Consider the following 20399-nt stretch of genomic DNA (forward strand, 5'->3'; position numbering starts at 1 on the left):
TAATACCAATTTGGTATCTATCTATAAAATACGTGAGTCCTTATGCCATACCGTTAAAAACTGAATAAACAAGGCACTTTCTGAAAGGGAAGTGAGATTGTGATCTTACAGACAAACTCGGTGCTTGTGCTCTATTGATGGCATGGGCTCCCTCCGCGTTCTTCTGCCTCTGGCTGGCTGTGCCTGGCAGCACCCTCGCCACCTCTCTCCTTCCCAGAAGCGGTGCCCCTGGTAGTGCCCGGGATCGGAGCGATTTCTCTGTATGCTGCTAACCGAAACAACAGGTGTCCAGTTTGTTGAGTAACCAAAAGCCTGAATGTGTTGGTGGGAGCTGTCGGTACCCAGGAATCTCGGATGTTGGTTTTCATGTGTGATTGTGCTTAACTTGGATGGGATGAGCCAGCTGGATTGTGTGGTACCAGATATTTTTCTGGGATTATTCTCGTTCCTGGATGTGACCTACCTTCAGTAATATAAAATAGTCTTTATCTTGGGAGAGATTGGCTTGGGTTGGTTTTTTTTTTTTTCCTCCTATGAACTTGTCTTGCCACGTAAAGCTTTGCATTAAATGCTACACTTGATTGCTCTTAAGCTATTCACCTGGAATCTTTGACAGCTTACCTGAATGTCAATGCAGAGGGCACATTCCTACAACCAAATGAAGTGACTTGTGAGAGTGAGGATTATGTATGAAAAAGGCAACCGCATTTCAGCATGGGCATAGCCCTTGGGATGCTGCCTGGTGCTAAATCACATATCTTCTCAGAAAGCCCGTGCTTCCATTTGAACAGAGCCTGTTCGCTCCTCTTGCTTTTGATCCCTCCCGAGTGACTAAACTGATTATTCTGCCAAGTTAGTAAATCAAAGGTGCGGTCTGAGAATGATAAAACCAAAACGGATCCTTGCATTTTAAGTCTAGGAGAGATGATTGTAATCTTTATAAGCACACGATGCCATGTTCTACCTACCAGAGGCCGCGTGCTCTCACTAGATGGAGTCGCTGTTGGATGCGAGCCACGGCGATTGTAGAAGATACCTTTTTGTGTTGTGCAAGTTAAATAGTTTCAACATTGAGATTCCTGGTGATAGGTACTGCATCATTTGCAGATTTTAGACTAAGAACTGAGTACAACTATTTAGGTACGCAGAGCTATGCTAGAATGCCATATAAAAAAAAAAAAGGATGGGGTGGGGTGGCGCTGAATCCCAATGTCGTAAATATCCAGGAGATAATTTCTGGTTTGGATCTGAATGTAGGGTCTGAATTTCTGAGAATGAAATCTTTAATATTTTAATTCTTATCCCAGTTAATCCAATTAAGTAGGTGCTGTTACCAGTCTAGTCAGTGCCCTCCATGGCACATGCCATTTTACGCGGGTACTGGCAGCCTGTCCAACAGGTGAGCAACTATGGTGTTCTTTTTTCCCTTTTTAAAAAGTATTGTAAACTTTAAGCGGGGGACTGAAGGCAGGGTCTGACTTAAGATGTCATGGGCTGCAGAGGGTGCTACAAAAGTTCCTGAGAAAGTAGATTTGGTATTTGCATTTAGGTATTTTACCTTGAGTGATGTGTAATACCTCCTGCTATAGCTGTGGCAGCTTGCCTGACCTGACGGCTCCTCCGGAGCCTGGAGCCGTGCCCCTGCCCTTGGGCTGCCGGGCGGGATGGGGCTCCAGGGTGGCTGAGCCTGGCTCCGCCAGCACCGCCTCAGCCTGCGAGGTGCCCCGACACCCATGGGTGCTGCCGGCCCCTGCCCTGCTGCCCAGTCCCTCTCTGACTTCTCCCCTCTCTTTTTCTCCTTCCTCCTCTGTCTTCCAGACACGTCACCCATGAACTGTGGGGCATTTGAGCAAAGAATCTTTCTTTTAAACCCCTTGTCACCATGAAGAACATGCTGACTAAAGCAGCAGTTGTTGATGGGGAAGCAATCAAATGGAGGAGCTTGGATGCAGAGTACAGACGGTTTTGTGACTGAAAGACAGCTTTAAACCAGCAGTCAGCCTCTCTTGTGGTTAACTATGTTTATAAAGAAGTCTTATATTGTATGAGCCCTAATTCAGTGTAAATAAGAGTAGTGGGTTTGTCCTCACATTTTGGGGTGGTTCTCAACGGGATGGGGGGGATTGTTGGTCCTGGGGTGTTCTGGTACGTCCTGTCTACGTCTGTTAGATAGTGATGGAGCGATGCTTTTAAAATTAACACTGGAAGTAGCCTTTGGCTCAGGTGAGGAAAAGCAGCTGGCTATATTCTTGCAGTTAGTTTCTGTGCCAAAGTAGTAGTACGGTTGAGGCTCCCGCGGGCCTGCACGGGCACGCTACCCTGAGGTTGAGCCACCGGGGCTAGAGGAGCTCGCTGAAGCAGGAGTTGGGGCAGCAGCTCCTGCTTGTGCCCTGCTTTTTTCTGTGACTTCTTTTTCCCCCCAAACTTTGTCACTGTCAAGGACATTACTTGGGTTTTAAAGAAAATGAGGATCTATCTAAGGTTTGGGTCTTTCAATGTTTGCAGAGATGTTTTGAAATATGAATGAGGTAAGTATTTTTGTATGGATGTGCATGGAGTGATCGTGTTATTTTTCCATTACAATGTGGGCTCAGGTCAGTTTTCTACCAATTGCTATGTGATTGAGGAGGCTGTACGTAAAAACATTTTAAAAAGAATAAAAGCATAGCACTTGGATTTGGTTTGGGTTTTTTTTTTTTTAATTTTGTCTGTGTGAATTGGAAGTTGAATACACAAAAAAAGCCCTTAAACCTTTAGGGACCAAGCCTACAAATTCATTTGAACCAAAAATGTAAGAGCAAACGACTTCAGGGAGGGAGGGATGGATGGTGAGTGAAACTTAAACTGGAGCACAAAGGAGTATAAAGGTGGGGAAAAGGCTGTGGAAGTGAAGGAGCCAGTAAAAGGACTGCACGCTGGCCAAGAGCAGGGGTTCAGAAGGTGGATGAGTTTGTTCTCTCAGGTTAAGCAAAATCTGACAGCTGCTGTGTGTGATGCTCGTTTCCTTTTCATTAATGACTTTGCCAAACACTCTAATTTTGCAGCACATGGTGTAAAAGCCACCTGGCTGTTTGCTGAGAGTGAGTTGGGGGTTACACGGAGTTGTCCATAGCAATTGTTCAGAATATTTCTTACATAAGGCTTTGTCAAAACTGAAGTGTCCTCTGAGAGTTGAAACCTGTTGATTTTGGAATTTATTTATCATTTCATGACTGTTGAAGATAGGAATTAGAAATAAAATCTTGAAATACATTCCAAAGAATTAAAGTTCTTGTTTCGCAGGAAAATTTTTGGTCTAAGTGGGAAGCTCTGACCAGCCACAGAGCTTTAGGGGTTGCTCTAAAACTCTTCAAGCCCTGACTTAACATAATTTTTCTATTAGACAGCAGCTAATGCACAAATTTAATCAGAAACCTGTGTTGGCTAAACTGTTTGCTTCTCTTCGTCTTCTCTCAAATAAACCTTGCTTTTAAAAAAAATTAACAAATACTTGTTTTGTTAATGTGCTGTCTTAAAATTTGTCCTCAATAATTTAAAAAGGCATTTTAGAAGCTTTTTTTATTATTATTTTGATGGCGTTGTCGTCTTAAAAAAATGATGCATTAGGGTTTAAAAAGGGCGAAGATGATGCTGGCTTTTGTTCTCAGTTACGCAGGCTGTGGCAGGCACAGTTACACAGGGCTGACGGGCAGCGGTTTCCTTCACGCGCTCCAGGGTTTTGTCCAGTAGCTGCAAAAAAGTTTCTAAGTGCGTTTCTCTCATGAGCCACGTCCTGAGTACGCAGAGATTTAACAGAAAATGTTCTGAATCGTGTAAAGCCTGTTGTCTCCGCATACATGCGGATTCAGCGTCTCTTGAGATGTAGAACTTTAACTGGCCGCAAGCTGGCAAGCTAGTGTCTGAGAGACTGCCATCACTGGTAAGTTTAACAGCAGCAAACGTATTCTCACCTTTTTTTATAAAAGCAGGTTTATTTTAGCAAAAAAGCTTGAAACTCACAGCTAAAAACACATAGTTTATTTGTTCTTAAAGTGAGTTCTGTAACTGCTACCCCAGTACTCGTTCAAGTAATGCTGCATAACCAAAGCTGGGGTTTTCTTTGGAGTGAAAAAACAGCTCACATGTTTTTGCTACTGGTTCCTCCTCTTTACCCTGGCGTGAACAATAAAGTCAGTTCAACATTCAGGCAGCTCCACTCACTGCAGGCGGTGTTTTTCTCTGAAGGGTGTTTTGAGCAGGCTCAGTATTGATGTGTGTCGAAGGCCTTTCATCCCAGCAACAGAAAGGCAACAACACTACGCAGAGATAAGTCTTTTTAGGTAGTTAATTCCTATCATCTCAGAAGTCCAGGTTCAACAGGAGACACATCTTGGCTAGTTTCTGTCCCTTCCCTGTTAGACTAAATGTCGCATGTAATGGAGCAGAGATGTGTGGTGGTTTAAGAGATACTCTGAAATTTGGGGGTGGGAATAGGTAGTTCCTTTTTACTTTGTTTCTACTGGAGGCTTTTTGTATTTTTAGATTTCACATGTTCTTTTATGACAGGGAAATCTACTGAAGGAATAGCAGTATTTTCACCCTTACTAAAGGGACCACCTTCCAGGTCCTGGAATACTGGGACTGCTGGGCCATATTGTGTGGTCTACATTCCTCTACTCTGATCCTAGGAAAAGTCTAATGACTGGAGCTGCTCAGTGCAGTGACCAGGAGTTAGCACTGTACTCTGGTATATGCTGCCTGCACAAGTTTGAGGGAGTACCTTTTCTTATGGGATGCGTTGTGATGATAAATATCCTAAAAACCGTTAAGGGCTTAAAATGCCTCCAGAAAGAGGAGCTCCACAAATAGTTAAATAACCAGGTCTGTCTTTATCACCATGGGCTAAACTAGATGTGCCTAGCTCTTATTTTCTTTTTCTTCGAGATGTTTTACTGTAGTCCGGTGGAATGGGCTTGTGACCATCCAGCTCTCCTCAAGACGCCAGCAGCCACTGTATGCCAGCGCTTTCCGATTGCTGTTTCAATAGCTATCGGATCCACCCGCTTGGCAAATGTTGTACATCCCCCTCCCATTCAGCACCTTAATCCCAGGTTCTTCCAAGTCTGCATGTACAAAGCCTCTTTTTGCTTGTACCAAAGTAGTTCTGTGCAATATTCAAAACACAACTAAGCAATTGTTTCAGCATGATTTATCATAAGTATCTGTGTTTGTATTACAACTTCATGGAATTTTCAGACTTCTACATCTCTTGTTTCAGCATGAACAGATCTAGGTGATTCTTACACATAATGCAGCTGAATTTATCCACTCAAGTAAGGGGGAACTAATAGAGGAAGAATATTTCCTACGTAACTATCAGTTCTGTAAAGCACTGATTGGACAAGCAGTTCGTCAACGACAGCTTGCATAACGGGAAGGTGGTCTCTGACCTTCTTTCAAGTCAACAGGGAGCTTTTTTTTCCATATTTGTCTTGTATATTCAGACATGCGGACAGGGAGCTGTTGTGGAACCATCCTGCAGCTGCCAGTCTGTTGTGACCGATGATTTCTGGTTTGTGGCAATAATTTTCTGAGCCTTGACGTTTCTTGATGTACCTCTTCAGATAACGTTTTATGGAGTATTTGAAAATGAGGTAACTCAATTCACTTAGATTTAATACAATGCACAGGCATGAAGTTGCCACCAGAAAATAGAGGAAAATCATCTTCTCTGTGGGTTTGGAAATATAGCAGTCTACGGTATTGGGACATGGTCTTATGTCACATTTCACAAGACGTGGTACTTTGAAACCATTGTACAATTTATAAAACAGAACAAGAAAAACTATTTCAAATCCTGTTTTTAAAATAAGGCTGGTAAGGTAAGTGCACAGCAATCCACCATCTATCTCTCCTGGACTTTTATAAGGCTTCTGGTTGTGGTGTTTCTCTCTGTTGTCTCGGTAAGCAACATGAAAAACAACCAAGAGTGAAGGGGTGGAGACCATGATTAATTGCAAAGCCCAAAGTCTGATGTGGGAGACAGGGAAGAAATGGTCAAAGCAGACATTTTCACAACCAGGCTGCTTGATATTGCATTCAAATTCATCGTGCTCATACTTCCAGATGCTTTCTGCAGCCACAATGTAAACCAGTAAGCGGAACATGAACACAACCGCTACCCAAATTCTTCCAATTCCTGTTGAATATTTATTCACTCCGCTCAGTAGATTGCATAGGAGTCCCCAGTTCATTTTTTTCCTCCAGGAAGGAAGGAAATCCTGTATCAAAAAAACAGGAGAGCAGAGAGATGCTTCCACCTGGGTGAAGAAAAACAAAACATTCATTCAAGGTGAAATATAACCAGTAGCTGAAGCAATTCAAAATTATTAAGCATTTTAAAAGGAAAACAACAACAACAAAGTGCTTTCAGTTCTGATAATTTGTACCTTCTGAGGCTATTACATAAAATCCATTTGCTGTTAAAATAGATTTTGTCAACTAGGCTGAAGCCTAATCATTCTGTTAAACTGTCCTGTGCAAGCAAATGTGCCTGTTCTTCCCAAGGATCTCCTGAGCCTCAGGTAGAGCTTTCGCTGACAAGTTCAGCCTAGTGCTCTGCCACTGAGGCACACTCAACTTAGCCCTGTCAGTTATGAAAATACTAAGCACAGTCAAATCAGATTTCACTTTCAAATGTATGTATGTGTGTCCCATAATAAGTTGATGACCAAAATGCAAATTGTTTTCTTTTTGTCTGTGGTTTAACTTCTCAGTAAACTAGTGTAATATTTTAAACCCTGTCCTGCTTCATTGGATTTTCCTTGTTGTATTTCTTATCATTTAAGAAATGTGCTAAACTTTACTCCAGAAATGTTTTTATTTCGTAGTTTCTTTTCCACACAAGTCTTCCCCTGTCCTAACTCTGGAACACTCCTTTTGGAAGAGCTGCCTAAGGAGCCATTGGCAGCCAGACTCTCCTCAAAGTCAAAAGAAGACCTGAGATAACCACCAAGAGCATACAGTTACCTTCCCACCTGGCCCAAACTCTGAGGTCTGCATGGGTCTTCGAGGATAGCAAGCTCCTTTGTTTTGTAAGAGCAAAAAGCAGATGTATTCCCAGGACACAGAATGGCTGGGAGACACGAGGAGGGAAAGCTGAGAAGTTTCCAGATCTGTGTGTTTTATCTTTTAATGTCCCCATCCCGTCGACTGTTCCTGCAAGCTCTGCCTGGCAGGAGAGATGTGCCTCTCTGTGGCTGCAGTGGCACATACAAATTCTGCCGCCTCTGCCATGGCTGCAGTTAGTGCCGATGTATGAGCAAGTTCATCAACTGGCAAGTTTGAATACAAGTAGTTATTGGGTCACAGCATCACAAAGCTCAACACAGGTGAAAACCTCATAGTACTTTTGCTGTCCCTTGATTCTGCAGCCCATCATCACATCTGCCTGTGGCCAGGTTTCTGCTGGAAGACAAGGCTATTTGCCTATTTGGGTATTCCTACATTGCTACCATTAGAGCTGGTGACTTACCTGAGGAGCTGAGGAAATGAATATATTGCTGATTAATACTGGGAAGGATGTTGAAAAAAGATGTTCTCACAAAGAATGGTTACCAAGCTACACCTTTATGCTGCAGGTAAAAAAGAATAACAGGAATATCAGTTGGCTTATATCCTATCAGACATATATGCTTTTAAATATGTTTGGCAGGGTGGTGACTTGGTCATTAAAGAGCTGTTTCTGTCCTCCATGTCTGCAATTAGAGCTCAAGCAGAAATTTAAATTGAGCTCCTCAGGAGAGCACTAGGGCTTTAATGCTTTCTAGATAAGTAATACACAGTAAATACATCAGTCTCAAAGGAGCTTAATATGGCGTAAATTTGGGGTTGTCCTGTACAGGGACGAGAGTTGGACTTGATGATCCTTGTGGGCCCCTTCCAACTCAGGACATTCTACGATTCTATGAATAGCAAAGCATGAAGATACTATAATGTAATAAATCACAGGCAACAAAACAAAACATTCATGTGAGCAAGTATGAATATTAACATGTGTGAACACATCTTGTGGACGATCTCTGGAGCAGATTTGAAGGAAAACCTCAAGGGGCCTTTACTAGGAATTTAAGATGTGCACAAGCACTATAGAAGGGGAGTCTGAATTTTGTTATTCCATGGAAAATGAGTATGGCTGAGAGTGGGCTTTTGCTAATGATCATAAGAACTGGACTACCCCTTTCTAATGTAAAAAGCCTAATGTCACCTATCAATCCATGACTGGAGTTACACCAACTCTAAGCATCCAGCTGAACAAGTCGGGACAGAAATTAAAGATACACTGGGTCACCAGAAAGGCACAAAAATCAGTGGGAACCAACACTGGTGGAAATCAGGCCGTGGAGATACCTAAATACAGACTGAGCAATTTACCTTGAGGCGTCTTTTGCCAAAGCTGAGCTGCTACTTCCTTACCTGAGCAGCAAGAGGGATTAGTAAAGAGCAACTTTACATCTGCTTTTGCCAATCCCACCCTGAGGAGAAGGATGTGAAGGGGAAAAGAAAGTCCTGCCGAGAGAAAATGGAGGATTAAGGATTTGACTAAAATCTCCAGCAGAGAGATGATCAAATTCTAGCCAGCCAGAAGATAGGATGAATGACATTTCTGAAAGGTATTTTGAAAGACAGCAACGCATTCTGGTACCCAGAAGTCTGGCAGTGAGGCAGGAGGCCTTTTCACAGAACTAAAGATGGCTCCTGGTCTGTGTGCTCTGTTGATGATAAACTGAAATTTATTAAAAGACTGCAGGGCAGGTCTTGTGGCCAGCGGCGTTTCTGCAGCCAGAAGTCTGCAGAGCATTGGTTATGTTTTTCCACTTGCAGCCTCCACTCGATGTTGAGAAGTGGTTGTATAGGACAACATTCAACCACAAGCCTAAATGGCCACAGAGCCTCTTTCATGGTATTGTGTGGTGGTTGACCCTGGCTGGACGTCGAGTGCCCACCAAAGCCACTCTATTACTCCCCTCCTCAGCTGGGCAGGGGAGAGAAATATAAAGAAAGGCTTGTAGGTCAAGATAAGGACAGGGAGAGATCACGCACCAATTACCGTTACGGGCAAATTGACTCAACTTGGGGAAATTAGCTTAATTTAGTAACAGTCAAATCAGAGTAAGGTAATGAGAATCGAAACCAAATCTTAAAACACCTTCCCCCACCCCTCCCTTCTTCCTGGGCTTAAGTTTACTCCCAATTTTCTCTCCCTTCTCCCCTCCAGCAGCACAGCAGGACAGGGAATGGGGGTTACGGTCCATTCATCACACGTCTTTGATGCTCCTTCCTCCTTAGGGGGAGGACTCCTCACGCTGTCCCCTGCTCCACTGTTGGGTCCCTCCCATGGGAGACAGTATTCCATGAACTTCTCCAATACGGGTCCTTTCTACAGGCTGAAGTTCTTCACAAACTGCTCCAGCATGGGTTCCTCCCACAGGGTGCAGTCCTTTAGGAACAGACTGCTCCAGCATGGCTTCCCCCATGGGTCCACAGGTCCTGCCAGCAAAACTCCTCCAGCACAGGCTTCCCACAGGGTCCCAGCCTCCTTTGGACATCCACCTGCTCTGGCATGGGGTCCTCCACGGGTTCCAGGTGGATATCTGCTCCACCATGGACCTCCATGAGCTGCAGGGGAATCTGTGCTCCGGTGCCTGGAGCACCTCCTCCCCTCCTTCTTCACTGACCTTGGTGTCTGCAGGGTTGTTTCTATCACATATTCTCACTCCTCTCTCTGGCTGCTGTTATGCAGCAGTTCTCCCCCTCCCCCCCACCCCAACCCCTTCTTAAATACATTATCCCAGAGGTGCTACCACCATGGCTGATGGGCTCAGCCCCAGTACATACTGTTCAAGTTGTAACCAGCACAACTCCTCTGTTCAAAGGAGCTGCAAATGTGCCTTTAAAAGGTTATGTTTGCTTTTTGCACTGTTGCTATAGAAGATCGTAAACCTTAACTGATGCTTTTTTATACTTCGAACACACAATTAATTCACTGAAGTGCTGCAAAGAACATGTGGATCAGAAAAATAAAATGGACTTCAAAGCTAAGGAGTTACTCTGCAGGTGAACAAGAGATAATAGATTTCATGGAACAGCACAGGCACAGACTGGGGAGAGGTTAAGTTAGCTGAGGCTAGAGAAGACAAAGACATTATATGGGCTGTATGAAATTCAGAGAAAGGTGAGGATTCAGACAACAAAAAGAAGAGAAATCTTCAAGTAAGCACACAATTGAGCAGCAGGAAAAAGATGACAGTGGTATGAAGTTTTGTGACACTTCTAGAAGTGGCAGTACGTGTGGAAACAGATGCCGAGAGTAATGTCAGGGCATGACGCTTTAGCAAAATTATATTCTGGCTAATGTAAGGATGAGAGGGGCAAAAATGGGATCCAGATCCTTGTAGCCAAAGAGTGATTTCAACCTTAGCATTCAGAGGAGGTTCATTTTGTGCAAAATGAATAAAAAGAGTCAAGAAGGGAACTAGCTGAAGAAATTGAGTAGATTACAGAAAATGTAGATTACATCAATTTGCATCAAGGTGATGTCCAGCATTGAGGCTGACAATGACATCACTCAAAGGTTTTAAAAAAACAACAAAAGGGTCAAAGGAGGATCTGTTTGGCACCATGGAAATAAAGCCCACAAAAAGACTTAGCCTCTATTGGAAATTACAAAGAAGACACCAGAGAATCTTAAACAGTAAAAGAAAAATTATTGGCTCCAAGTGCTCAAGAGAAAAGGTGAATGGAGCAAGAAGTGAAGAGTAGGAATTTGAGGTTAGATTTACTTGAACCCTGTGCTCCATACACATACACACACGCACACCCCAACTTGGACAAAAGCTGAAGCTTAAAGTTATGTTCATCTGTTGTACTTTCTTCTAGCTGAAGTACCAGGGATGAGCATGAAAACATGTCCCTGGGCTGCCTCTGCTACCAGCCAGGCAATGGAGCAGGTAATCTCTCTTCCTCCTCACATACATCGTTTATACCTAAATGTGACTTAAACATTGCCCCCCGCAACACACTCGCACCTTGTCTTGTTCACTAGAGACACAAGTGACCAGAAGACCCCTACACCCCCTGCTTTCCTCAAACATACCAGTGGCTTGGATCCCCCCCCTAAGGCTGCACACACACTCTGCTGAGCACACAGAGCAACCTGAATGCATCATTAACTTCTGAGTGTGCTAAATGTAATTTATTGAGTGAAATGTTTGAATAATGCTATTGTTGTTGAATACATTCATCAAAAAATCATTTTTGTCATTCAATGAGGTCCACAGAAGGTTGGCTAATGTGCATTGAGTAATGCATCCCTCGAAAAGCATAGTTGCTCAGAGAATTAGTTCACCTAGATTTCAATCAGCTCTGCTAATTTAATTACTTTAAAAGCAGAAAAGCTATCTTTGTGCAAAGGAAAATGGGGCGGGGGGGGAGTGGGGGAGTAAGAAAATGCAATAACAAACTAAGTAGAGAGAAAGTGGGGAAAGCATTCAAAGCGTTAGGGGCACAAAGAGGGCAGGCAGGTCAGAGCTCAGAGGGCAGGCAAATTACAGGAAGAAGGTGCAGTATTACGGGAAATGGAGGTGGAACGTTGAGAAATAACAGAAGGAACACGAGCCTGGGAATGGTAGATCTGTGAATTCTGTACAAGTAAGCTGAACTTTCCTCGCAGGCTGAGAGATGGGAAAAGACTTTCTTTTTCTGATATAAACATTACTAATGGGAGTATTTTGCTGCACCTCCATCTTACTTTGTTTTTACTTTTTTTTTTGGACAGAAAGAAAGAGAACTGTAAATAGCAGCAAAGATAAAGCAGAGAGCAGAAGTAGAGAATCACAAAAAAGCAGAGCTGGTAACAATCTTGAAAGTTCATCTCTCAATTTTTTTTTACAATTTAATCAAAACATCATTACAGCACTTTTTTTAAAAAAAACACCAAGGATCATGAAAGTGTTATGAGGAAAAGAAAAAAAAAGCATTGGCATAATGTTTTCCATAAAAAGCCAAACAAATAATGAAGCTTAACTTCAGACGTTAATTTAGTAACTGCATTTCCCCCTTATTTTCTTTGTTTGCTGGTATAAGGAAGTGTGCACCCATTTTACGGTTGCTGAGCCTTTGTGCTTGTTTCATGGACTACCCACTGCTTCCTTACCGACTACCAGAGGTGTAAGGTCCACAGGTTGAGAAACACTGATTTCTTAATTCTCTGGCCCTAAGAAGGCTTCGTTGTGCATACAGTGCTCCTGACAGATGTTTGTTCAGTCCCCTCTTAAACTGATGGAAGCCCCGCTAGCCACCCCACCCCATTGTGGTGTATCTATTCCAGTGCTTTGCTACAGAAGAAGAGGGAGCAGCAAATCTCCTTGGAACACCAAGGTACAGTATAACTCTCTTCAAAGCCACCCCACCAAGCTGCACGTGCACCAGCTATTCCAGCTGTTGCACATCTGTGATAGGAGCTGAAAAACTGTTGCTACAAGTCACTAACCTTGTAATGCCTTTGTTTCTTGTTCAGCAGTGAGAGTGCCAATGTAAGGTGATTTCCAGGACCTTGTGACAAAGCCAACAAGAGAAAACAGAGAAATCATAAACATTAGCCTTTTCTTGTTCAGACAACCTGTCTCTTATCATCAAATAAGTAAAGCTGTAACATTAACATCATATTGATACTCATTGCTTTTTAAGGCTCTTCAGAAACAAGCCAGGTAACGTTTGACAACCCGTGAGCAAACACAGCCCTCCTGGTCTGCACACTGGCCAAGCTGTTCGCTTCTGCCACAACCGCTGCTAGCAGTAGTGCAGCAGAGTCCGTGGTTCTTAGGCTGACTGGAGCCAGAGGTTTCCCACTTCTTTCATCCTTCAGACACCTCCAGTGGAAGTGGAGGCCCCTGAATGGCAGAGGTAAATGTACTAGCAATAGCTTGTTCTCCTCTCACAGATCATCAAAAAAATAATCTACAAACACTTTAGATTGAACTTCATTAACATGTAATAAAAAATTGAGCCCCCTCCTCAAAACATCAATAATCTAGACAGAGAAAACGTGCCATCCACCAGAGAGTTGACATGGTTTATCCAGCATCACCCAGTACATCAGAGACAGAGCTAAGAAAAGAGCTGTGGTTTCTCGTAGCGCAGTCCCTTGCTTTCATCTTCTTTAGCTTACTGATTCTACCCTCTCACTACTTCATGCCTTTTATTAACTTCTAACTCCTCAGAGCAAGAAATATGCCCTTTTGTATGTTGGGAGATAAACCTCTGGGTACTGTGATAAGCGATACTAAAAGTAGAATTCCATAAACAATTAAATACTGCTTAAAATGGACAAATGGTGTGTAAAAACATCAGCCTCGATATTTATTTGCCATTGGCTACAGGAAGGAAAAGACTAGATGGAAGAGGGCTCGGCTCATCTGGTCACGTAGCAGCAGACCAGAGCCGGTCAGTTTGGCTTTTACATGAGACTTTCATATTGCTTTCCTGAGTGGCTTGGGGCAAATCTCCTTCCTCTCCGGGCTTCAGGACCTTGGCTGCCCAACATTCATTTCTCTGAAAATATCACTTACAAAACACATCTTCAGCAGGCTTCGTAACTTTAAGCACACTTGGCATTCTTTTTTATAGCCAGTGGTGGCAAAATTGTATTTAGGGAAACCGCAAACACCACTTAATAATCCAGCAGCTGCTGAGTCTGATGCTTTGCCAGCTGCTAATTGCTGTGGTCTCTCCTCCACAGCAATGAATGGATTTTGAGAAAAGGCAGACACAGTTCACTGTTTTCTTTGTTACTTTGGTAAACTGTGTAATTAAAACAAAAAAATTAAACTCAGAAGTAGCCAAAATGACTTTTTGTTTTGAAGTCGTGATGTCTATATTTTGCCTACATAACTACTGCCGCATTTCTCATCACTTTCGTGCCAGATAGATAACCTATATCTCCTATGCTCTCCTGCTATAAACAAAAACTCCCTCTGCAGCAAATTATCTTCAACATTAGTATTACTACTTCATTCATGCGACTGTTGTAACACTACTGCTGTAAAGCTTTAGTCAACTCATAAAAAAATGAATTGACAAAGTCAAAAGATTTCCAAACGAATGAGCGATGACCAGTGGCTACGCTACAGTTTGTAACTCTTTAGTAGTTACAAGGTACTGCAACAGTGCAATGAAAAGAGGATTATATCTGTACTTTATGCTGGCTGATGGGACACCCTCACTATTATCAAGCCTGTTTGATTTGGTAAAACTATATTTTATAACAAGAAACTCTAACTTACCTGCGTCTCAGTGAACAATTACAGCTGGACCCCAGGTTTCTAGTGGCATTAACAATCAACAACTCTTTTCCGAGAAAGGGAGTATTGCTTTAAGCCTTGGATGGAAACTGTTCGTCTCCTAGGTAATATAAACTAAACAAGTGAAACCTGATCACCTCTCCTGGCCCGCTGTTCAAAGGAGAACCATAACGTGTCTCCTATCTTCAGAAAGGTACAAGGAAACTACGGCATTTGTTTAAAATCGCAGACTTTATCTGCATCTTTTCAGCACTCATCGGCACCAGCCCTAATGCTGCACACTTTTTGCTTTCACATTAGCAGCAGCACAACCTGAAGACGCGCGCGCTGGGGCATCCAAAGCAGCGGGCGATGAGCAGTGGCAGTCTGCGAGACACGTGTAGCCTGTGCACTCGCAAGCAACGAAGTCACTTGAGTACATCAGTCTTGCAGGAACACGTGCAGAAGACTCTCTGCAAATAGCCTGCCTTTCACATTCTGTTCCTGCAGGAATGACCTGGAGGATCCAGCTAGCTCCCCATTTCAGATGCTGCTTCATTGCTAGCTTTTGTCTCATCCAACTTATGCTCTCTCCAATATTAACTTTACTGTCATATCAAAATAGCAAGAAAGGCCTTCATGAAATACTTCTTGACTCTTAGCAAGTAGTACAGCTTATTAATTTTTTTCAGAACTTTGTCCATGTGAAAAACTTGAAACCTCTGTATAGAATCACACACAGTAACCTTCTGAAATCATACAACTGACCTAAGAGCCTTGACTCCCACCCTGAGTGCTCTTTGACATTTTATGTCAGGTTTGTATTTTGGGTTCTCTTGGGCAAATGAATTGTCTGCTAAAGACAAATATTCTTTTAGGCACGTGTTGCTCTGAGCAATACACGAATGTTCAGACAGGTGTTTCCATTAAAATTTTAAATTACAGTGATTTTCTCAAGTAACTGAAGTCTGGTTTTTATTAATAAAATGTATTTTGGTTACTGTAATTGCTAACCAATTCCTGCATTGGACTAGTCAGCTGAGCTACTTCCCATGAGAAAGCCCATAACTTTATTTTTAATAACTAAGCAATGGAATAAGTGTTTCTGTCCTGCCTAATGCATCATACCAAGCATCAATGCTTTGACGGTCATTTTTACCTGGGTTGTGGCTATGCGCTGAGTAACATTACAAAAAAAGCAGAAAGCCTGAACTCCTTGCTAGTTAAATGAATTCTTCACAGTATAATTTATTTAGCTTAAACTTACTGTGGCTTTTAGCTGGGAATTACACAGGAATGTTCAATAGTTCTCCAGAGAGGAGGGTATCACATAGCATAACACATGTGCCTGAATCAAGGCCTTGGTACTGTCCCCAGAGAAGCTGATGCCTCCAGAGGGTGACGGAAGGTGCCACAGGTTGGAGCAGGGCTGCAGGTAATGCAGAGCCTCCCAGCTGCCTGCTGGAGAGAGCTGCCTGCCAGGCAAGCGCCTTCCTCCTGCTACCGCTGCTGAATGCCCAACAAAAGTCATGGCCAGTTGAATAAGGTTCAGTTCACATCAGTAATTCAAAGGCCAAAATCACTGTAGGAATATTGTAGTTACATGTAGCATTGAGAAAGCTAAAATTTACCTTTAAATCTAAGCTTTATTATGGCATTAGAGTAATCTGAGCAATTGTAACTGTCCTACAGCTACAGAAAAGAAAACTGAAAAAAGTCCCAGCAGTCCATTTTTTTAGTAATTGGAACTGCAGGGTTACAATCCCATCACTGAAATGTCAAAGCTAAGTTTAAGCATCTTTATGACACCCACAGTTATATCCCCATTGTATCTAGTATATAATTGTTGTGCACTGCCACTCTCACCTTTTGTTACGTGGTGGTATTTATATACTAGAAGACAACTGTAAAGTGCAGAAAATTGGAAGACCTCCAGATTATAAAGTGTCAGAGTCCCTTACTACAGACTTTACTCTCTTAAACCTGTGAAATGTCTTACCCTCCAGAGTCTTCCTAGGAGCTGTGCTCCCTGCCTGAGATCTGAAAGGTACCTAGATCAGAGAGGGCACTAGCCGAAGGTTATTAATGCGTCACAGCTCAAGCTGACTGGGAACCCCTGTGCTGCAGGCAGAGGTTAGTCCTGGTCCATGCCCCCACTGTCAACCACCTTCCCAGCTGTGTTGCCCTGTTTACATCAGACTGTCTCACCCATCCAAGTGAAAAAATAAACTTTGTTCTTCTTTTTTTGCGATGTTAGTTTTCAGCTGGACCAAGGAGTAAAAACAGCGTACTCCAAGGCTGAGCAGTCCTGAGTCCTCATGCAAGGAAGGCCACAGCGACCACAGGTGAAAACAGGTCTCCCCTTGCCCCTTCCATTTAGGAGGTGCAGCCTTAGATTAACTCAAGTTTGTCTTTAAACCCCACTCTGAGGTATCTGGCTGTGTACCGTTGCAGTGAGCAAATTCAGTGCTGCACTTGTTTCTCTGCTCTTCCTTTTCAGTAGAAACTAGCTTTTTCTTTCCAGAGGGTATGCTTTGGGTTTTGATATGAATCTGTTCCCAGCTGGAAATGCACACTCATTAATGAAAGTAAAACCAAACAAAGCACCTTTTCCCTTCCATGTTGAATTCAGTTAAAAAGATTTATAAGCTTGATCAGTATTTGAAGAATAACAATTGCTTTAATCTTTGCTGGAAGGCACAGCTGGGTGATTTGTTTGTCTCTGAGAGACACAGCTGGTTAACAAGCGTTACACAAGACCTACACATAATGTTATGAAACACAGAAGATTCATTCTAACAGATTTTTGTTTTTAAAATGCATATTGCCCTAAAGCTGGTTTGGATTGCCAGTGGTAGGGTCCCAACCACTGCATGCTGCTGTCTGAAAACTCTGCTTTCTTTCAATGGAAACAATACAAACGACCGATAGCAGCTGAAAAGCAGCATAAGGGCTCTTGAGACTGACATGAGCTGAGCAACAACGACACAGAAAGCTCTCAATGCCACCTCTGTCTAGCTGGAGATCTGTTTGTTTCTTTTTCTGCATTTATGTCCTTAATATGGCAATTCTGTTTCACATGCCTCGGCGCAATAATTGTTCCCCTCATCGTTAGCTGCGAGTAAGACAGAGGAAGTACTTGTGATTACTAATTTTTGCTTTCCTTTCTCCTCCAGACTTGTTGAGGACAAAAAAAAAAAAGTCCCAAGTGTCCAATTAAAATATTGTGAAACTCACAGTGTATAAAACATTGTAAAAATCAGGCAAAACAGGAATGCAAATACGCACTAGACATTCACGTATGAAAACCCTAACAAACACATGATGGAAGTTGCCTCTCACTACAAGTCATACCAATGCTGAAGTCCCAATGTTGATGCAAAAAGAATTTTTCTGTCTGTAACTGTGTGTCTCTAAAGCAGGGGTAAGTTTATCTCGAAGCATCCTATCTCTATTTTGAAGACAATGTGAAGCTCGGTTCCTGTGTGGTACTTGAAATAAGCAGGAGCTGTGAGGTGAATCAGCAAAGATGCGGAGGCATGCTGTTGCTCCCCGGACTGCATTAGGCTGGCTATCGCATCCTAACAATGTCTGTGGGACACAGACATCAGATTTGCTCTGTTCCCTGCAGAGGCTCTTCTGCAGCTCAAACGATAAGAGGATGCAAGTCTCAAGGAACACAGAAACTGCTATTAAATTCTGAACGGCCACGGCATACAGCACAATACCCAATACAGAATCCCAAAGGAATTCATTTAAAGGGAAAATAAATCTCAATAACAGCCTTTGCTTTGGAAAAGGAAGGGGGGTTTGTGTGGTTACTTTTCAGGAGAGATACACAGATATTAAGAGGATAAGTGACTCAGAAATACCACAAATGTTTACAGTTCTACCCTTCACAGAGTCTCTTCTTTAAAAAGATGCCAGACAACTTCATAAGCCTTGATGGACTGAGCATTTCAACATCCTGTTGGGTCAGATGATAGCAACATAATATTCACATTAAAGATAAAACAAGATGCTTTCCCACAGTCATAAAGCAAACCTAGGAGCAGCAAGCAGTCCAAGCTTTTCCTCACTGCAGAGTTAATCTGGTTAGTCAGCACCAGCTCAGCACATGCCAAGTACCAGCACTCACATCAAAATCTAGTCTTGCTGCTAAGCCCCTCTCTGCTGCTTCTCTTTCTGCGCATAAAGCCTTATCCCACAACTCTTTGTATAGTGAAAATTTTCGCTCTAGCTGATGGTGCTTTTTGTACTGGGTGCGATTTCTTCCCCCATCAATGATGTCTGGGACTTACCTGTGCTTTAGAAGAAAGAAGGGAAGTACTAGAGAACCAGCCGCAGTCTAACAGTCCTTGCCACCATTATCAGGCAAATGTGTTCTGGCATAAACCCACCCTACCACGACCTGGAAAATACTGTTATGACCCTGGCTGACCTTGGGTCAGGAGATCTGTCTGCGTGGATGGGGTCAGTTAATGACAGTCACTGCTGAGAAGAGGTGTACGTGCCCATAAGCGAGTGCACTTCTCAGTGCAGCGATGTAAATGTTTTGTGCTCCCATATACGTGTCAGTTACTTGGGAGCTGTATGCAGAACATCTCCTGCAGTACTGTAAAAACTCCCCCTTCCCTCAGGAAAACCAAGTTACCTCCCCAAAAACCAAGGCTCGTGCAAAACCCTTATATCGGCTTCTTTCAATTACACAAACATCAAAACAAGAGCAGGAAACTTCTCTCAGAAGTGACTTAATTTCTACTCAATGGTTTCCAAAGAAAATCAGCTGTGTGGCATATGCTGCCAAAACAATAGCTACCAGATCAGCAGATGGTATGTTGTGAATTAAATGTTGACACAAAATCCAGACATACTGCTCAATTCTCCCTCCACACCAAAACTTATTTCCCTACTATTTTTCTCACCTCATGATATTTACACACAGCAGAGAAATGCTTTAGATACTCCAGCTGGATTTAGAAGGGATAAATTAACCTGCAATATCCTCTTACTCTGCCATCTTTCAAAATAAAATGCAGATTGATTACTGAAAAAGAACACCTGAAGCAAATGTCTCTCAGAGCCTGGATACCTCTACATTTATGTTTGTCCCCCCCCACCTCCATGACTGCAATAACAAGGTGCTCCACCAAAGTCCTCTCACACACCCTCCAGATACATAAGTGGACAGGGGAAAAGCAACAGATGTCATCTCCCTGGACTTCTGTAAGGCCATTCATACAGTCCCCCACAGCATCCTTCTCTCTAAATTGGGGAGATACAGATTTGATGGGTGGACTGATGAGAAATTGGTTGAATGGTCGCATCCAGAGGGTAGTGGTTAATGGCTTGATGTCCAGATGGAAACCGGTGACGAGTGGTGTCCCTTGGGGGTCCATATGGGACCAGTACTGTTTGATATCCTCATCAATGACACAGACAGTGGGATCGAGTGCACTCTCAGCAAGTTTGCAGACGACACCAAGCTGAGAAGTGCAGTTGACACACCAGAAGGACTGGATGCCATCCAAAGGGACCTGGACAAGCTGGAGAGGTGGGACTATGAGAAACTCATGAGGTTCAACAAGGCCAAGTGCAAGGTCCTGCACCAGGGTTGGGTCAACCCCCAATATCAATACAGGCTGGGGGATGAAGGGATTGAGAGCAGCCCTGCTGAGAAGGACTTGGGGGTACTGGTGAAGGAAAAGCTGGACATGAGCCAACAATGTGCACTTGTAGCCCAGAAGGCCAACTGTATCCTGGGCTGCATCAAAAGCAGCATGGCCAGCAGGTCGATGGAGGTGATTCTGCCCCACCTGGAGTCCTGTGTCTAGCTCTGGAGCCCTGAGCCCAAGAAGGACATGGACCTGTTGGAGCGGGTCTAGAGGAGGGCCACAAAAATGATCCGAGGGCTGGAGCCCCTCTCCTGTGAGCACAGGCTGAGAGAGTTGGGGTTGTTCAGCCTAGAGAAGAAAGGCTGTGGGGAGACCTTATTGCAGCCTTTCAGTACTTAAAGGGGGACTATAGGAAAGATGGGGATGACCACTTTAGCAAGGCTGGTTGTGACAGGACAAGGGGTAA

General features: G+C 43.2%; 1 protein-coding gene across 2 annotated transcripts; it reads right to left on the minus strand.

Moving 5' to 3' along the window:
- Nucleotides 1-40: 40 nt before the first annotated feature.
- GJB7 (gap junction protein beta 7) lies at nucleotides 41-6768 on the minus strand. 2 transcript variants are annotated; one of them, XM_075087233.1, is made up of 2 exons: nucleotides 5540-6768; nucleotides 41-177 (listed from the first exon to the last, which is right to left on the minus strand). In XM_075087233.1, the coding sequence occupies exons 1-2, from the start codon at nucleotides 6324-6326 to the stop codon at nucleotides 41-43; spliced, it is 924 nt and encodes a 307-aa protein (XP_074943334.1). In that variant the 5' UTR covers nucleotides 6327-6768. The 2 variants fall into 2 exon arrangements, with proteins under 2 accessions (XP_074943334.1, XP_074943333.1); XM_075087232.1 differs by lacking the exon at nucleotides 41-177 and having other exon boundaries at nucleotides 5382-6768.
- Nucleotides 6769-20399: the final 13631 nt, after the last annotated feature.

This window comes from Phalacrocorax aristotelis, chromosome 3 (genome assembly GCF_949628215.1).
Source record: "Phalacrocorax aristotelis chromosome 3, bGulAri2.1, whole genome shotgun sequence".
Classification (NCBI taxonomy): Eukaryota; Metazoa; Chordata; class Aves; order Suliformes; family Phalacrocoracidae; genus Phalacrocorax; species Phalacrocorax aristotelis.